Source organism: Lucilia cuprina, chromosome 4 (genome assembly GCF_022045245.1).
Source record: "Lucilia cuprina isolate Lc7/37 chromosome 4, ASM2204524v1, whole genome shotgun sequence".
NCBI classification, from domain to species: domain Eukaryota; kingdom Metazoa; phylum Arthropoda; class Insecta; order Diptera; family Calliphoridae; genus Lucilia; species Lucilia cuprina.
The window spans coordinates 13,191,463-13,209,182 of record NC_060952.1 but is presented as its reverse complement, the minus strand read 5'-3'; the positions used below and the strand labels follow the sequence as shown (position 1 = coordinate 13,209,182).

General features: G+C 27.6%; 3 protein-coding genes across 3 annotated transcripts in view; 2 read left to right on the top strand and 1 right to left on the bottom strand.

Moving 5' to 3' along the window:
• The window catches only part of LOC111681544 (protein mesh), a 31,204-nt gene extending 25,254 nt beyond the window's left edge, over positions 1-5,950 (bottom strand). The window contains exon 1 of the mRNA XM_046950195.1: positions 5,202-5,950. Coding sequence (XP_046806151.1) covers positions 5,202-5,547 — 346 coding nt within the window. The 5' untranslated portion in view covers positions 5,548-5,950. The remainder of the gene's footprint in view (positions 1-5,201) is intronic.
• Positions 5,951-8,979: 3,029 nt separating this feature from the next.
• Positions 8,980-14,756, top strand: LOC111681601 (chaoptin). Its single transcript, XM_046949831.1, has 8 exons — positions 8,980-9,118; positions 9,215-9,357; positions 9,424-9,565; positions 10,081-10,439; positions 11,298-11,721; positions 11,799-12,040; positions 13,592-13,778; positions 13,849-14,756. Exons 1-8 carry the CDS (start codon positions 9,032-9,034, stop codon positions 13,948-13,950), a joined length of 1,686 nt encoding a protein of 561 aa, XP_046805787.1. The 5' UTR covers positions 8,980-9,031; the 3' UTR covers positions 13,951-14,756.
• Positions 14,757-17,085: 2,329 nt separating this feature from the next.
• Positions 17,086-17,720, top strand: part of LOC111681550 (probable 2-oxoglutarate dehydrogenase E1 component DHKTD1 homolog, mitochondrial) — a 7,690-nt gene continuing 7,055 nt past the window's right edge. Inside the window, exon 1 of the mRNA XM_046950194.1 lies at positions 17,086-17,090. Coding sequence (XP_046806150.1) covers positions 17,086-17,090 — 5 coding nt within the window. The remainder of the gene's footprint in view (positions 17,091-17,720) is intronic.

The window sequence follows — 17,720 nt, the reverse complement described above, 5'->3', positions numbered from 1 at the left end:
TTTAAATATAAGTGTAAGTATAGGTAAGACACGTGTGTGGGTGTTAGTGCTGCCGGCACAATCCTAAGTAGGCGTCATAAAAACCCACTCTTTTTTTCAACAAACGCTATCTCTCTATGTGTGTGTGTGTATTAAACGTAAAAAGGACTTTATTTATGATGCACCTCTGACCAGGTACTCTAGTAGTGAATTATTTTATTTGGGTTCTACCCAAACAAATTTCGTTCTATATCATTGTCTCGCATTCTAATAAGTAGTAAAAGCAAATATAATACATTAACGATTTTTATGTTATTTAAATTATTATTTGTACTAGAATTACAGTTTATCCTTTTTTCTTTCTCTCGCATATCCTTACAGTGTGCTTAAGTATGAATACGTGTAATTCATTCTTGTGTAGTTTAAGATTTCATTGTATTGCACTTAAGTTGAAAATATTCATGTTGAATTTTCAGCTAAAGGTCGTTTGTATTGGGTTAAATTATGTCAAAGCCATGGATTGTATATACATATATAGGAAGGTAAACTGAACAGTTTCCTAAATAAGTTTTTTTCAACTACATATATAAATGTTTGTTCTTTTAAACACTGAGAAGTTTTAAAATGTTTCTTTTAATTTCAACTTCGTATGTATTGTCTTATTGTACTAGTAAAAGTTAGTTTTATCTTTAAGTCTAACTATGTTTGGAATTTTAAATATGCTTTTGACTATTTACTTACTTACTTATTTTAGCGTCTCTATTGTTTGTTTGTTGGTACTTTTCTACATGTTGTAATTACTTAAACTCACGTTTTGTGCGGATTAATGTGGCATATAATTAAATTTATGTAACATTCATAAATAATTTAAGAATTTGAGAGAGAAATTTTCACAGAAAAGAATATTATTAACAGATTTACATACATACGTACATTGAGCTTTTGTTGTTATTTTTCAAATCGTTATTTAATACTCGTACTTGTTCATATTTTTTTCAAATATATTCAAGGTTGAAATTAAATGACTTCAGAGAAATTTTAATTATTTTGTTTAAATTATTTAGTATACTAGAAAAAAATAGATAAATTTAAATTTTAACATTATTTAAAGTATTGTCGGGCAAAGGTCAAACAAATCTTTTTTACTTATATCACACTTATTATGCATTTTAGTTACTGACTACTATAGTAGTTGTGGACTAGTGCAATATTTTTTAATTATAATGATATTTTAAAATCTAAATATTGAGTTAAAAATATTTTTTGGTAGAATTCTCTTTCGCTTATTAAGCGAATATAAAGGCCTTAAAGAAAATCGTATAAATTTTCTTTTCAGCAGAAAAAATTGGGAGTATTGAAGGAATAGCTATATAAAGTTAGAGAAAAATGACACTAAAAAACCATAACCAAAACCAAACCAAACATTTAGTCAATATCTAACTTTGACCTCCTCCAACTCCGGCAGTTCTAGGCCAAATTGATTTTTTAATAAAAAAAAATGCAAAAAAAAAGAACTTCCATTGAAGCAAAAATAATTAAATTTTCTTTCATGGAAGTACTGAAAAAGACATGAAGAAGTAATGACTTTAACATAAGCATGTCATAGAAGGGAATTTATTTTTATTTGATACCAATTCCTCTACTTCTAAAGTTATTCTCAAGAAGTCATTTTATTGATCTTCTTTCGGAAGTTATTAGTAAGTTAAATTGTAGTTTTTTAGAATAAAAAAAATAATTAAACTTAAATAATATTAACATAAATGAAGGAATTAAACACATATATGATATAAACTCTCAAAACAAAATTTTTTTAACTCAAAAAATTTTTGTACAAAAAAACTATATCTTAAGTTAAAAAAAAAATAATTCTTTTTTGGAACTTTGAAAGTCAAAGAAGCAAAAAAGAAGTAGAATTTCTTTCATGGAAGTACTTAAAAAGACGTGAAGAAGTAATGACTTTAACATAAGCATATCATAGAAGGGAATTTATTTTTATTTGATACCAATTCCTCTACTTCTAAAGTTATTCTCAAGAAGTCATTTTAATGTTCTTCTTTCGGAAGTTATTAGTAAGTTAAATTGTAGTTTTTTTTAAATAAAAAAAACTAATTAAACTTAAATAATATTAACATAAATGAAAGAATTAAACACATATTTAATATAAAACCTCAAAACAAAAATTGTTTCACTCAAAAAATTTTAGTACAAAAAAAAACTATATCTTAAGTTAAAAAAAAAATTAATTCTTTTTGTATCTTTGGAAGTCAATAAACATCAGTTTTATTTTATTACTTTTGAAGTAGTGTTAAACGGAAGTACTACGTCTTATTTGGTATACATTTAAGTAGCTTTGATAGCCAAATATCTTGCTTGCTTAATGTACACGGTATTAATGATGAAAATTCCTCAGTTTGCTCATTTTTTTATTATTTTTCTGAAGTAGATAAACTGCAGAGTTTGAAATTTAATAATATACATGCATTAAATTTTGTGGAAAAAATAAAATTTAATGAGAATCATTGAAACTAAATTATATATTATATATACTTATATATTAAATAAAAATATTAAAACAAGTTCTTGGAATATTCACGAAAAAAATTAAAAAAAAATATGACACTATCGTCGGTTACGGCCAATCATAGGGTACTATATCTGTTATTTCAAATATTAAAAAATCGTTACAACAAAAATATCATCATCATTTCCAATAATTTTCCAATGTTTTATAAAATGGTGGCAGTTTAAATATTCTTTGTTACAAATCATTATCAATTTTCTAAGAATTCTTAAATTCTTTTATTTGTTCTTATAAAAAACGAAATATATAAAATATACAATACACCTGTCATGATTCAAAACACACACATTACTCATACCAAATTATAAACATTTATTTATATTAAATTCCCCTCACTTTGTAATCTGAAGATAAAAATACTAAAAAGACTTTAAATGATTGTGTTTCAAACCACATTGCTACACATACATACATTTACTGGATACTTAATAATTGTATGTGTTGATAAGATAAGAAACTCCGATATTATAAGTAATTTTATTATTTTTATCAATTGAACATAAATAAAAAAATAAACAATCTAACCGAAAAAATAAACCCTTCTACTAAAGCACAACTTATACTCGGTCATAAAACAAATAAGAAAAATACTTAACAAGAAATATGTGGCAAAGTGTAACTATATGAAGCCCTTCTACGGGTATCGGTGGAGAGTAAAAAAACTGTTACAGTCGTGTTTCCGGTTGCCCAAAAGATGTGTATACTAGACGTTTTTAAGCAATAGCTTGAAAATTTTATAAATAAAGAAATTTTAATTTAATAATAATTCTAGAAGCTGGCAATGCAACTGAAATTATCTGCTATACATAATCGACCCATAAATAACTGATTCGGACTTCAAAATTTAAAAAAGGTTTCTAAAACTACTTCCTGTTGTGTAATTCCAGCTTTGTTCTAACATGTTGCCAAAACTTAAAATTTTGATTAAAAATATGTGAAATTAGGAACATAGTTAACAAATCTTAAACTAAAAAGTTCTCAATAAAAATACCTTCCCAAAATATATATATAAAATGTTTATATTTTCCAAAAGAGCAACATTTTTTTGTGCCACCGGATTAATTGTGGGTTTAAAATTCAAAGATTTATTTTCAAAAAGAAAAACGATTTACCTTTTTGAAACAGTAATAAGATAAATCTGTCATTCTTAAACGATTTTAGACCAGTTAAATTTAAATTAAACACACCTGAAGGGAAAATGTTTCAAAATAGTCCTGGATGTGATCAGAGAAAAACCTTTTAATATGTTTTAGAAGAATATACACTAATCTAAAACGATAAGTAGGTCTTGTTGTTACCAATCGACAACTTCCGGATTTTGGAAAGGATAACTGCTCTGTCTCTTTTTTGATAAGGTTATCTTTAGTTGCTAATGGTCTCATGTATTAAGGTGTCCCCATCAGTGCTGGTGTGAAAAAAGAACTTCCATTGTTCTTGACGAGACTAGCCATGGAGTTCTGGTCGATACCTATCAAAATCACGCCCATGCTGAACTTAAAGATCACATTCTATTAGTTTTCTGTAGCGACTACGTGGTCCACTACATTTTTGTTGGCAGGATCTTTTACCTTTCTCTGTTAGTCTATTGGAGTTATGCCCGTCGAATAACAGAGATCGTTTAGGTGTTCGTTTGTCTTTTTCACTTTCTAGCTTATTTTTTCTTATAATTCTGGACTTCTTTTGAGATACCTTGACTGTTACTTATGACTTGACTCTTACATGAGGTTCCATGGAGTGAGGTATGACTTTTATTCAAAGAAATGCTAGAATAAGACGGCAAGCTCTTTTTCTTCTTAGGCTTAATTTCAGTTATCAGCTTCTCAGACGATCTGATACTCATTGCCTCAGATGTTAAGAGGAAATCTGAATTTACCTTTGGAGTATAATGGGACTCTCTTTGATTTCCTGAATGTTCCTCAACTTCCTTCTCTGTGCTCCAGAAAGACGTTCTTAGTAAACGGAGGTCAAGGTGGCCTCGTGACTTACGGACATAATTTGCAACTTATAATAGGTTATTAAGGCCCTACGCCGTAACTTTGATATAACTTTTTTCCTTTCCACATTTGTTTTTTTAGGGGAACACCCCCGTACAAAAATTTAAGCTGCTACTCATTTCTAGCATTTTTTCAGTACATAACATTCAACACGATTCAAAATGACCCTCTTTTTATTTTCATTAAAACTATGGTTTCCAAAAGTATTATTCATAAATACATACATCCAAATATTATCAACAGGTTGAAAGTACTGATAAGATAAATCAAGTAAACGAGTTCAAATATTATGGTGTATGTATGTATGTAAACCTTATTTTTTTCAATTTTTGTTGAAATTTTTTTATTTGTTTTTGTATAGCAACTTGTTAACATTCTAAACGATTTAGGTCATAGTCATGTTAACAAATATTGTGAAACAATTACAAACCATAAAAATGTTAATCAAAAGTTTATAAGAGATATTTATAATCATAAAAAATTAGACTTATGGACCTCTGACTCATATCATTTTTTATTACTAGTACAGTATAAAATTAAATCACCAATTAATGATTCATTTCCAATTACAGAAATACAAGCTAGTTATCACCATCACCTTTTCATATACATACATATATACAAATAATGAAATTTTAACTACTTACTCCAATTATAACCATTATCGGTAACTTCATAACCCAATTCACCCAAATAGTCATCAAACATTTGCAAAGCTCCCGAACGTTGCAAAGTTATATTATTGGCCGTCAGTATGTTGTTAGTTTTCTTTTTTGGTTTTGTTGGTTCTGGTATAACCTCAAACATTTCGACTGCTTCATTTTTATCCAATACTGTATCGAAATTCTGTTGTTGTTTAATAGTATTTTTATCTTTATTTGTTTTAGCAGATGCTGCAATACTTTCAGTTTCGGCCGAGATATTTTCATTAGCAATAACATAGGCTATAAAGCCACAAGCCAGTAAACTGGCTAAAAATAGTTTAAAACGCATTTTTTTAACTTAAAATTTAATCGTATATTTCTTTGTATAATTCGTTTTATTCGTAAATAATTTTGTTCGTTTTTTTTTTTTATTTGAAAAATTTCTTTAAGCTGTAGTTAACTTTTTCACTAAAAATTTAAAAAAGAAAAAGAAAACTAAATTAATTATTATTTTTAACGGAAAATTTTAATTATGACATCATCACTTTAGTATTTAATATATTTTTATTTCAATGTAATTTCCTTTTTTTGGTATTGTATTTTGAAAATTATATTTCTTTTTTTTTTCTTTGTCTTATCAATTTGTACCACTAATTTGTTCTTATCAGTCTTATCTATTACACTTATTTATCACTTTTTCAACCATTTACCGTTTTTTTGAAAATACGTTAACACAGCTCCACCGTTAGATTCAGACTAAAGTCGGGTCGTAGTTATTGGTTATATTGTGGGTCTTAATTTCACTTGTTATTTCGAAAACTTATCTTATCTAAATTGGTAAAAAAATATTGATAAAAGCTTTTCCCAGTATTTCAGTTGTTTTAGTTTTTATAATCCAAACTGAAGACTAACCCGGTATTGTGTTGAATATTCTTTACAACGAAATTTCTTTTTGCGGAAGTAGATTTTGATTCTATAACTAATAATTTGAACAATATGAATCATAGTTAATCGCTCTATATTATGAATGAAATTACGTTCGTACATATACATATGTATGTCTGTCTGTACATTAGTGTTATATACAAAAAATAGGTCCTATGATAGCCAGAAGTGTTCTAACAACGAAACCCAGTTTCTTGGGTCATTCTGGTGCAAAAACCTTTTGCGGCAAATCGATTTTCTGAAAACATTCATAAACAAATTTTACAGAATTTTTAACAGAATATTTTACGAGTTTGGTTACTAAAATTGGAAAAGGGTCAAACAGTGACTCTTGTTTATATCAAAAAATTACAATTTTGTATTTAAAAATTTTGTTAGAATAAAAAAATAAGACGTTCTTTTTTACACTCTAAGCGGAATGGGTAGGTCCAATTTGTACATATGCATGTACACTTAAGTAGGTACAAACACGCATTTTTCATCCGAATGAAATTGAAATTTCAATAATTTTATATAGTCCTCCTTTAAGAAATCAATGAATAACATTGATCATTTTAGTTATACTTTTTTCCTCATTTTTACAGTTTGCAATCCGTGGATTCACGCCTGGACTTACCCTTATATGTTTAATGAGGGCTTGCATTAATTATTGACGGTTCGAACGATTATTTTTTCTCTTACGTTTGTAGAAATATTACCGATGCCTATAAAACTTATGATTTTTTAATTTCATTGCTATATTTGTATTTTGAAGCCAATTAAAAACTTTAAAGTGATATTCTGTAGGGAATCTTATATGGGGTACAGTGATAATTATGGAACGTTTATGACAAAATTTTCCAGACATATTTTGGTATAAAACATGTTTATGAAATTTCATTCTCATATTTTTAGTACCTAGCAAAAGTAAAGCGAAGGTACACTGAAAATAATCCATGCTCAACTTTACGAAAAAAATTTTCGAACATCTATTTTCGTAATATTTACAAAAATTTCGTGTATAATACGAAATATTATTTAATAAACCCCTTTTCTATTTTTACGAAAGAACAAAAACCTTTCGTAATATTTTATTCTTAAATTTTAGCGAAATTAAACATATTGATATTAATTATATTATGATTAAATAAAACTACAACATTTTTATAAAATTTAAGAAAAAGTATAATATTATTCTCGAATAATTTTCTTAAAAAAATTGAAAATTCGAGTGGAGAATAATTTTGAACTAAAATTAGAAAATTTATTTTAAAATGAACAAAAATGTTTGAATAAATTAATATTTCGTAAATTTTACCATATTTATTCAAAATTCCTTTTTTTTCAATTTATGTAAATAAATTTTTTCAAGAATATTTTGCATTATACTTAAATATTTCGTACAATTTCGTATATATTAGGAAGGAATTTCGTGGTGCGAAACAACGAACGATTCATACAATGTTCGACATTTTTCGTATATATTAGGCATGGATTTTTTCCAGTGTACTTCCAAAAGAGTAACATTTATCACTACATCAAAAGTAGCATTTTATTTAAGTGAAAATAATAATACAATTTCACTTCAAATAAAGAGCATTAAAATTACTTCTAGGGAATGACTTCAGAAGTAGTGAATTTGGAATTAAATAAAAAGTACATCCCTATGACAAGCCTGTGTTAAAATTATCATTTCTTCAGGTCTTTTTCGGTACTTCCATGGAATAAATTCTACTTGTTTTTCGCTTCTTTGGAAGTTCTTTTTTTGATGGGTATTAAACAACTTATGAGGCATTAACTCTTTTTCTGAAGGACACTTTATACATATGTATGTAGAATAGGATCAAATACGGAACGATCTTCGTCGGTATACGGGTATTACTAACCATGTTATGACCGTTAAAATACTTTTATAGGGAAACTTATATGTGGGTTATGGTGAATAATGTCCCAATATCAGTTATAAATATGTATTTTTATCATGATTGCAATCTATTTGTTTTATATATCGAGGAGCCACTTATATGTTGGCTAGGTGAAATAATGGATATTGATGACTTTCAACACCAAACAAACTTTATGAATAAAGAATATTTATGAAAATTCTCAGCTCTCTAGATCCTACCATGTGATTGTAACCGACAAACGGATAGACGCACATTGTCTTAAAATTTAATAAGAACCGAAATCATACGCTGTTTATGATCTGTAAACTTCCAAATATTTGTAAAAAAATTTAAAAATAAAACTACAACATCACTTCCTAATCGTATCCAAAAAAAATACTTCCTGAGAATGATATCAGAAGTAGTGAATTGGGAATCAAATAAAAAGGACATCCCTTCTATAACAAGCCTATGTTAAAATGATAACTTCTTCAGGTATTTTTCAGTACTTCCATGGAGTAAATTCTACTTCTTTTTCGCTAGTAGTTTTTTTCGCTAGTTAGTAGCGAATTTGGACATTTTGAAGAACTTAAAACTTATTTATACAATGAAATTCTGCACCGAATTCCACTTTCTTCTATTTAATGCCTTAAAATTGAAGATAATATTTATTTTTAGTCGCTGTAAAGTTATTCCCATTTTCAAATTTGAAAACCCTTGTTTTTATATCTAAGAGTATTTGTGTACATTTATAATGATCAGGTTACTCTTAAATATTTTATATTGTTTTTCCAAAATTCTCTTCTCTTAACATATCGCTTATCAGTTCCTATAAACGAATGACAAAAAAACTGAATTTGTGCGTTAAATAAACGAATGGAATCAATGCATAAAATCAGTATTGTTGTGACTTTTGGGGAGAGCGGTTGATAATTTGTGGCGTGAGTAAAAGTGGAATACGCGGAGTTTTTCTATTCGTATTTCCTGTGAGCATAGAATGCTACTCGAGATGTTTTTGGTAATATGAATCATTTACAATGGTTAGATATTTCTCATAATCTTATACATGAACTGGATTTTGATGCTTTTAAAAATACTAGAGATTTACAGGTGGTTTTGTAATATAATATAATTTTTAATCCAAATATGCTCTAATTAATTTATTGAATATATTAATAATGTTTTATTTTATCATAAAATTTAAAGCTTATTTATTTGTCCTACAACTATTTGACCGATATACCTCAAGAAGTTTTCAAAAGTGTTAAAGCTCTAAGAGTTGCCGACTTTTCTCATAATCATTTGAGAGGTCTACCCGATAATTTGTTTTATAATGGTGGCATGGAAAAGTAAGTGCGAATGGGATTAAGCGAGTGAAAGATGTTTGCATAATTTCGTCTTTTATCATTTTGAAGATTGGATGTCTCACATAACATGTTACTTAAGATACCATCATCATCTTTGTCCAGTTTGGCGGCCTTGACTTTGTGCGAATTACATTTATCTAATAATTTCATTTCAACCATACATAGCATGGATTTATCTAATAAGTTTAGAGTAAGTTGTGTATAATTTGTCAGTTTCGGTAAGCCATGGAATTAACATAGAAAGTTTTTTTTATTTTACTTTACAATTGTTCTGATTTTTTTCACTAAGATTGTATTTTCTTATCTACTTACTTAATGAAATTTAAGAATCTTGATCATGATCCAACATACAACCTTATCCTTATGTAATATAATCCTTTTACTACTTACCATACATATACATACGTTCCATAATTTGCTCCATGGCATACCGAATATTACAATGTACAATTTATATAATTCCTTAAACTTTCTTTTAAATTTCTATTCTATCTATTATCTTTTCATTTCCCACCTTAAAATACTATCTAACTCTGCTAACCTTTTGAAATTATAAAAATGTATTACTTACTTTCCACCTACCAATAAGCGACATAAATATCGGGTGAACTTTTTCTTTTCTTCTGCTCTACACACGGCATTTTGTTCATGTTCATTTTTATAACATTATTTCTCTCTCTCTCTTTCATCTTTAATCCCATACAGTCATTGCGTTATTTGGATATTTCATACAATTACCTATTGCGCATCGATGATGCTGTCTTCGCCACAATGCCCAAATTGGCTGTATTGGATTTATCGCATAATCGTGATTTGAAAGTTATGGATAAATCGTTTATGGGTTTGGAAAATAGTTTAATAAAATTGGGTTTGGAAAATGTATCACTGAGTACAGTGCCCGAGATACGTTTAAAACATTTACGTGAATTTCGTTTGGGCTATAATGAATTGCCATCGATACCACAGGAGTTGGCACATAATATGTCAAATTTAAGAATGTTGGATTTGTCTAACAATGATTTGACCAATGTGCCACTAATGACACAGTCGTTGCCGCATTTAAGGTAAGTCAAATTATATAACAAGTAATATTTATATATTCGGCTGTGCCGAATCTTATATACCCTTCACCAAGTATGTTTTAAAACACTGTTTTTATTTATTTTGTATCTCTGTCACACATAACATACACACAAACAAATATAAACTGTAGCAGAAAGAAATATTAACCGTTGTACTCTAATACCACCGTCAAACTGTATTACCACCTTCAAACAAATATGACCTGTATTACTAACATATGTCTGCTTTATCTCCTTGTTCTTGTTATACCCACTTACCTTCGTGAGAACAGAACAGCATGCAAACATACAAAAAAAAAATACACAGCTGAATAAAACCAAATACACGCACATGTACATCTTTATCCAATTCACAGTGTTGTTGTTGCTTTTTTAACAAAGCATGAAAAAATGTGGATTTTTGCTCATATCTCCGTTATTTATAGACCGATTTTGCTGATTTTAAATAGCGATCTTCTCGAAAGCATGTCTAACTGAATTATTGAAGATTAGGATCTCGCCGATATCTGGGGACCTCTAAAAACTGATTTCAACAGACAGACGGACATGGCTTAATCGACTCCGCTATCTATAAGGATACAGAATATATATACTTTATAGGGTCGGAAAATTATATTATAGAAATTACAAACGGAATGAAAAACTTGTATATACCCTTCTCACGAAGGTGAAGGGTATAAAAAGCATCGAAGCTTAACAGAGAAGATTTCTAAAAATGTGATGACTTACATTTATCATTAAAAATCTATGTCAATGAATAATCTTTGTTATTTTAGCAAAACATTTTTCCAACTTAATTTATATTTTTCTATTTTTGTTTGTTTTTTTTTTCTTCCACAGAAAACTTATGTTATCTGGTAATCCCATAACTTCCCTTAACAACAACAGTTTTGATGGTGTCAATGAAGATCTTGAAATGTTAGACATTTCCAATTTCCGTTTACATTACTTTGAATACGGTTGCCTAGATGCCTTGCCACATTTACGTTCACTCAAGTTAACAGCATATTCACATCTGGAAAACTTTAATATACCATATCTGCTGCGTCACCATCATAATGTACGTGAATTATGGATTGAGGCACCACAACCGTTTACACGCATCTTAAAAAAAGGTTCGGGACCCACACAAGAAATGCAAACCGTACAAATGGGTATGCCAACTGATTTAGCACGAGAAATGGAGGGTCATTTGCCGCTAAAACTAACAAATATAACATTTAGTGGACCTCAATTTTCGAGTTTAAATGAAAATATCCTAAAAGTTTGTTTTTATTTTTTACCGTATAAACCTATGCGTAAGGTAATTGCTTGCTGTACCTTTATTTTCTTAATTTTCAGGGCATGCAATCACCGTATTTGTACATACAACTCTTTAATACTTCAATATCGGAAATACCCAAGAATTTCTTTAAGAATATGGGACGTGTACGTAATATATCGTTGGATATACGCTATAATAATCGGATGTTAAAGAAGATACCAAATCCTAATACGGGTACCGTGCCTTATTTGCCTAATAGTGTCTTTTTAACAGAATTGAAAATGTCAAATTCGGATTTGAATTGCGATTGTGATTTAGGGTAAGTTTAGATAAATACAAATAAAAGTTGTATATTCGGCTACGTCGAATCTAATATAACTATTACAAAACACATACAGTGAATCAACCAAGTTTTTTCCTACCTTTTTTAAGAGAATTTTGTTTTTTGTTCACAAATAAAATTCGAAAGGAACAGGTAAAATGTAAATATATGTTTTCCAATTAAAAATAGAGATTGTGTAAAATGAAATGATCCAAAGAATTATTAGAAAAAACGTACTGAGTGCTCTTTCAAAATCTTTAACTGCCAAAGGGAGGCGACTTGTATCCATTGAAAACTATTGGACTCCTGATTTATCTTTTTCAAAATCTATATACGAACTACGAACAGACCTTTGGTTGCTTGGAACCAATGTAAAAGGAACTGTCGTGTAGCACAGGATTTTAGGATAGAGGTGGTTATCATAACGTAACGTCAACAAAAGCAATATTTTTCACCTAATATATACACTTATATATATTAAGAACCCAAATCAAGAATAACTATCCAGATCCAAATAGGCCTACTGTATCTTATTCATAAAATAAAGAATTTTAAATATGAGGTTTAAAATCAAGATTTTAGTATTTAATAGTTCTATAGTGGTATATGGTGATGTCCCCATACTTAGAGTGGCTATTGAATAAGAATCAATATTATACAAATCTAAATAAAATTTACACAATACTCCCCAAAAAGATGGAGTTCCCGTAATGTAGTTCTTGTTTATCAATACAAAATGAACAAAAACCCGGATTATTTTTGTTATAAGTAATATATAGATTTATACCTCACAAAACATTTGTTCTAGGTCCAAATCCATTGTTTATCTAATATATCATGTATCCAATTCAAAATTACTTATTATTTTCGAAATTTAATGAAAGAAACGATTGATTTCATGTTATGTCAAATATTGAATTCTGATAGGTATATAAGATAATAAATCGGTTAGAAAACGTCCAAATTTAGTCGTTCCACTACTAAAAAACTAAAAAAATTTATTCTAATATATAGGAGTAATAAAAATATTAAATTTTATAAAATAATGCAGCAATATTAAAAAATGAACAAAAAACCTAAAAAAGCAAAATACTTTATTGGCCAATAAAATTAACAATACGTTCACATTTTATCAAAAATCTCGTTAATTAATGTAACGATTTTACTTTTTATGGTAGAAAATTAAAATATAAGATATTCTTTAAAAAATGCAAATAAAGCAATTTATTTTACATGACAAATCAAGGTCCGCGGATCAGGCACTACAATTAAATACATATATATGTATCAGTAGTAATATTAGCGGAGTGTATTTTTGTAGACTTGAGTCAATTACACTGGTCTACATTTAAATGCCATTAATGTTAAATATGAGCTAATGTTCAAAATATTTTGCAATAGAGAAAAATAACTTTTGCAACATTTGTATAATCAAAACATTAATGGCTGTTTAGATTTTATGAAGATTTAAATCATTTCTTTAAGTACTAATAAAATCGTAGACCGAAAATGTATTTAACATTACTTTAATATGAACATCTTCTACAGCTGGGTAGAATTTTGGCAACGCAAACGAAGGCAATATATTTGCTCCTCACAAACCTGGACCGATACAGTGTTTCGTACATTTATGAATTCACCTTGTCAAATATATGGTCGTTATATGTGCGATGAACATGATGACGATTTACGTGAAACACGTTGTGATAATAAAGGTGGACAACAATTAATGGAGGTAATGAAATTTCATACTATAAATGAAAAATATAATTTTAATTAACATTCTATATTTTTTCTATTCACAGTCATTAAAATTCGATTTGGAATGTGGTTGGGATAATGCCACCTGCCGTGAAGCCTTCATAGTACTTATATTTTCTCTAGTTGGACTATTATCCTGGATGTGACTGTTGTATTTCATTTTTCAAACGTCATCAGAATTTTATAGTATCTTAGAGAAGGTGTATGGCGGCGATCAATTAGCTTAAGATTTTAATATTAAAATTAAGAAAGATTTTTATTAAAACCGAATGAAGTAGTGTACTGATAGTAAGCAGCAATGTCAATAGTTTACGACAAAAAAATTAAAAAGCGTTGTTACTTATTCAAAAGTATAAATGTAGTATGCATGTTAGTTGGACCTATAAATTATGTATCTGATGTTTGAAAAATGCCTTCCCCCTGGATCTAAACGAATAACTCTGTCTATGTCTTTTTGCTATGGATATTTTGGGCATTAGAGAGCCTCGCGTGAAAAACATTTAAAATTATAACCAAAATTTTTAAAATTAACTTTAATCAATTTATTCAAAGTTTTAAATATTTGGCAAATGTTACTTTTATCATAAATAATTTTGTGTTATAATTTACATTTTTTACTGCTCTATTAAAGTGTAGGAACTCTAATGCGCGTATGTATATTTGATATATATTTTTTAAATAATATTAAATATACATGTGTAATTTTGTATATCGAACGAATATTTCTCACTATTTGCTATAATTATATGTATACTTATTAAATACGTACCCACCACAGTTTGCAATAATCACTGTCATCAACTTTTTATTAAAACAAACTATTAATTCTATATTTTTATAACAATATTTAATTCCTAATATATAAAGTTTAAGTCACTTTTAAGTAGTACGTATATCACAAACTATATCCTTCCTTATACATACACTGAAAATAATCCATGCTCAACTTTACAAAAATTTCGTGTATAATACGAAATATTATTTAATAAAACCCTTTTCTATTTTTACGAAAGTACGAAAACCTTTCGTATTATTTTTTTTTCTTAAATATTAAAATTAAATTAAACATAATGATATTAATTACATATATTATGATTAAATAAAACTACAACATTTTTATAAAATTTAAGAAAAAGTATAATATTATTCTCGAATCATTTTCATAAAAAAATTGAAAATTCGTGTGGAGAATAATTTTGTACTAAAATTAGAAATTTTTTTTTAAATGAACAAAAATTTTTGAATAAATTAATATTTGATAAATTTTACCATATTTATTCAAAATTCCCTTTTTTCAATTTATGTAAATTAATTTTTTCAATAATATTTTGCATTATACTAAAATATTTCGTACAATTTCGTATATATTACGAAATAATTTCGTGGTGCGAAACAACGAACGATTCGTACAATGTACGACATTTTTCGTATATATTAGGCATGGATTTTTTTCAGTGTATAAACTCAGTATAATATAATAAAAAATGATGCACCTGGATATATTTATATATAAGGAAATAGGGGTATAACTTTAAAACAATTTGGCGAATTTAATTTATTTTTAAAATTTCCATTAAAACTGTAATTTCTCCACGATTCGTTGTAGAAAATTCTTAATTTTTACTTGTTTTGCATTTCAATGGGTATATTTGTTTATAAAAACAATTAATTGAGTTACACCCCTAATCAATATTCTGACCAAAGTATAAAATTCTAACTATAAAATATAGAAAATCCATAATATCTAAATATTTATCTCAATTACTTTCTTATAACTACTATATTCATGTATAATTGGCTTTAAATCTAAATATATATATGCAACGCTTTTAATATTTTTTATAACAAAAGTGTTTTATTATATAAAAGGAACCCTTTTGACAAACGGGGGAGGGGCCTGAAGTTCCCATAGTATGTACGTAAAATGTATTGTATTTCATGAGATAATTACTATTCAATTCCCAACGAGCTGGGCCTGATATTCCCATCGTATGTAAAATGTTTAAAATTATTTCTCTATGAATTATTGAAAATGCAACATAAATATTTTATATATCAACGGATAGGCAATTTTATTTACTTTTCATAATGTATAAAATAATGCGATTGGAGAATATTTGCCTTAAAATGTAAAAGGTATATTTTGAATGAAATAGTTCACATTTTTAATGGATTTAGTATCTGAAATCAGAGCTGGCATCAGAATTCCTTCTCAGGGTTTTGAGATTTCATGACCTAACAGTACACTGAACAGAATAAATGACGTTTTTGGCCATAGTTAAGACCGAAATATATTTTTATTTAAAAAATCAGTTATGTCATTCTGCCGTTGACAGATTTAACCTCTGTCATATGTCCATAATTGTTTGATGTAACTTAACTTCAGTACTTTCATGGAGTACATTTTACTTCTTTTTCGCTTCTTTGGAAGTTATTTTATTGCTAGGTAAAAGAAATTCTAAAAATAATTCATGCGGATTTTTATGAGAAAATTTTTTATCAAATTAAGACATATTTCAGCACGAAATACAACGAAGTACTTCCAAAAGAATAACATTTATCAAAAGTAGCACTATGTGAATTTGTTTATATCTCGTAGAAGGATTTTTATTGACTTCCAAAGAAGCGAAAAGAATCCTATTTTATTTTGAAATTGAAGGTATCCCAGCAAAAAATAATTGATGTTATACTTTACAAACGACATCTTAATCACATCTAAAAACGCCATTATATATCTTTTGCTTTTATAAACCAAATATTTCCTTACAAATGAAAACCCAGTTAAAAGTGAGGAATGAGATGTAGAAAAGTCACTACAAATAACATGTTCGAAGTACATCAAACTTTGATGAAAATCCAATGAAATTAACATATCCAATGAAATTAACGTATCGGTTTATTTTGACATCCACATATCGGATTTTAATTGCATCTATGAATAAGATTAAATGTAGTGTAATGTGTCAAAAATGAACAACATCCCTCCAATGACACGCTAATGTAAAATTCATAGGTTTTTCACCAAAATTGAAAGTACTTCAAGTATGTTATTTGTTGGGATATTTTTGTATTGTAATTTTTTTTAATTAAACCAATTTTATTTTGATGTTAATTATTAAATGTGTAATTTATTAGTTTATGTTAATAAATAACTTCCAAAAAAGAATATAAAAATTACTTCCTTAGAATGACTTCAGATGTAGTGAATTTGGAATCAAATAAAAAAAAACATTCCTCCTGTGTTAAAATCATCACTTCTTCAAGTCAATGTCAATACTTCCATGGAGTAAATTCTACTTCTTTTTCACTTCTTTGAAAGTTCTTTTTTTGTTGGGTACTTTGTCATAGATTAAACCGTAAAATGAAGAAATATATAAACTGCATACTTTTGGGTTTTAAGATTTATACCCCAAAAATATCATTAATCAACATATCATATAAGCAAATAAATTTAAAAAGATCAATATATTTATTTAACTGGACATTATTTTATAATTCTTTATAATTTCTTAAAATTAAATAACTCTTAATTAAATTAATATTTAGATAAAGTGTTGCTGGACAATTGTATATACACATATAAATGCATAAAAGTGTAGGTTTAAAAAGGAACGAAAGCAAGATAATTAAAATAAATATTTTTACTTTACAGAGGACCATAGTTACCAAAACGGAAGATGAGTAAAAAAAATATATTTTTATTACAAAGCCACAAAAACAACATCCTTTAATTATACAGTTATGTTTTTGGGCCTGTGTCAGGGTTATTCTTAACCCACACATTGCAACGTTACTGTATGTATAGACTTGTTTGTATTATTTACTAAATTTCCGTTTAACAACAGCACCAAACGGAAATGGAAGTGGCTAAAGATAATACATTACATGATACATACATATGTACATCCATTTAAAT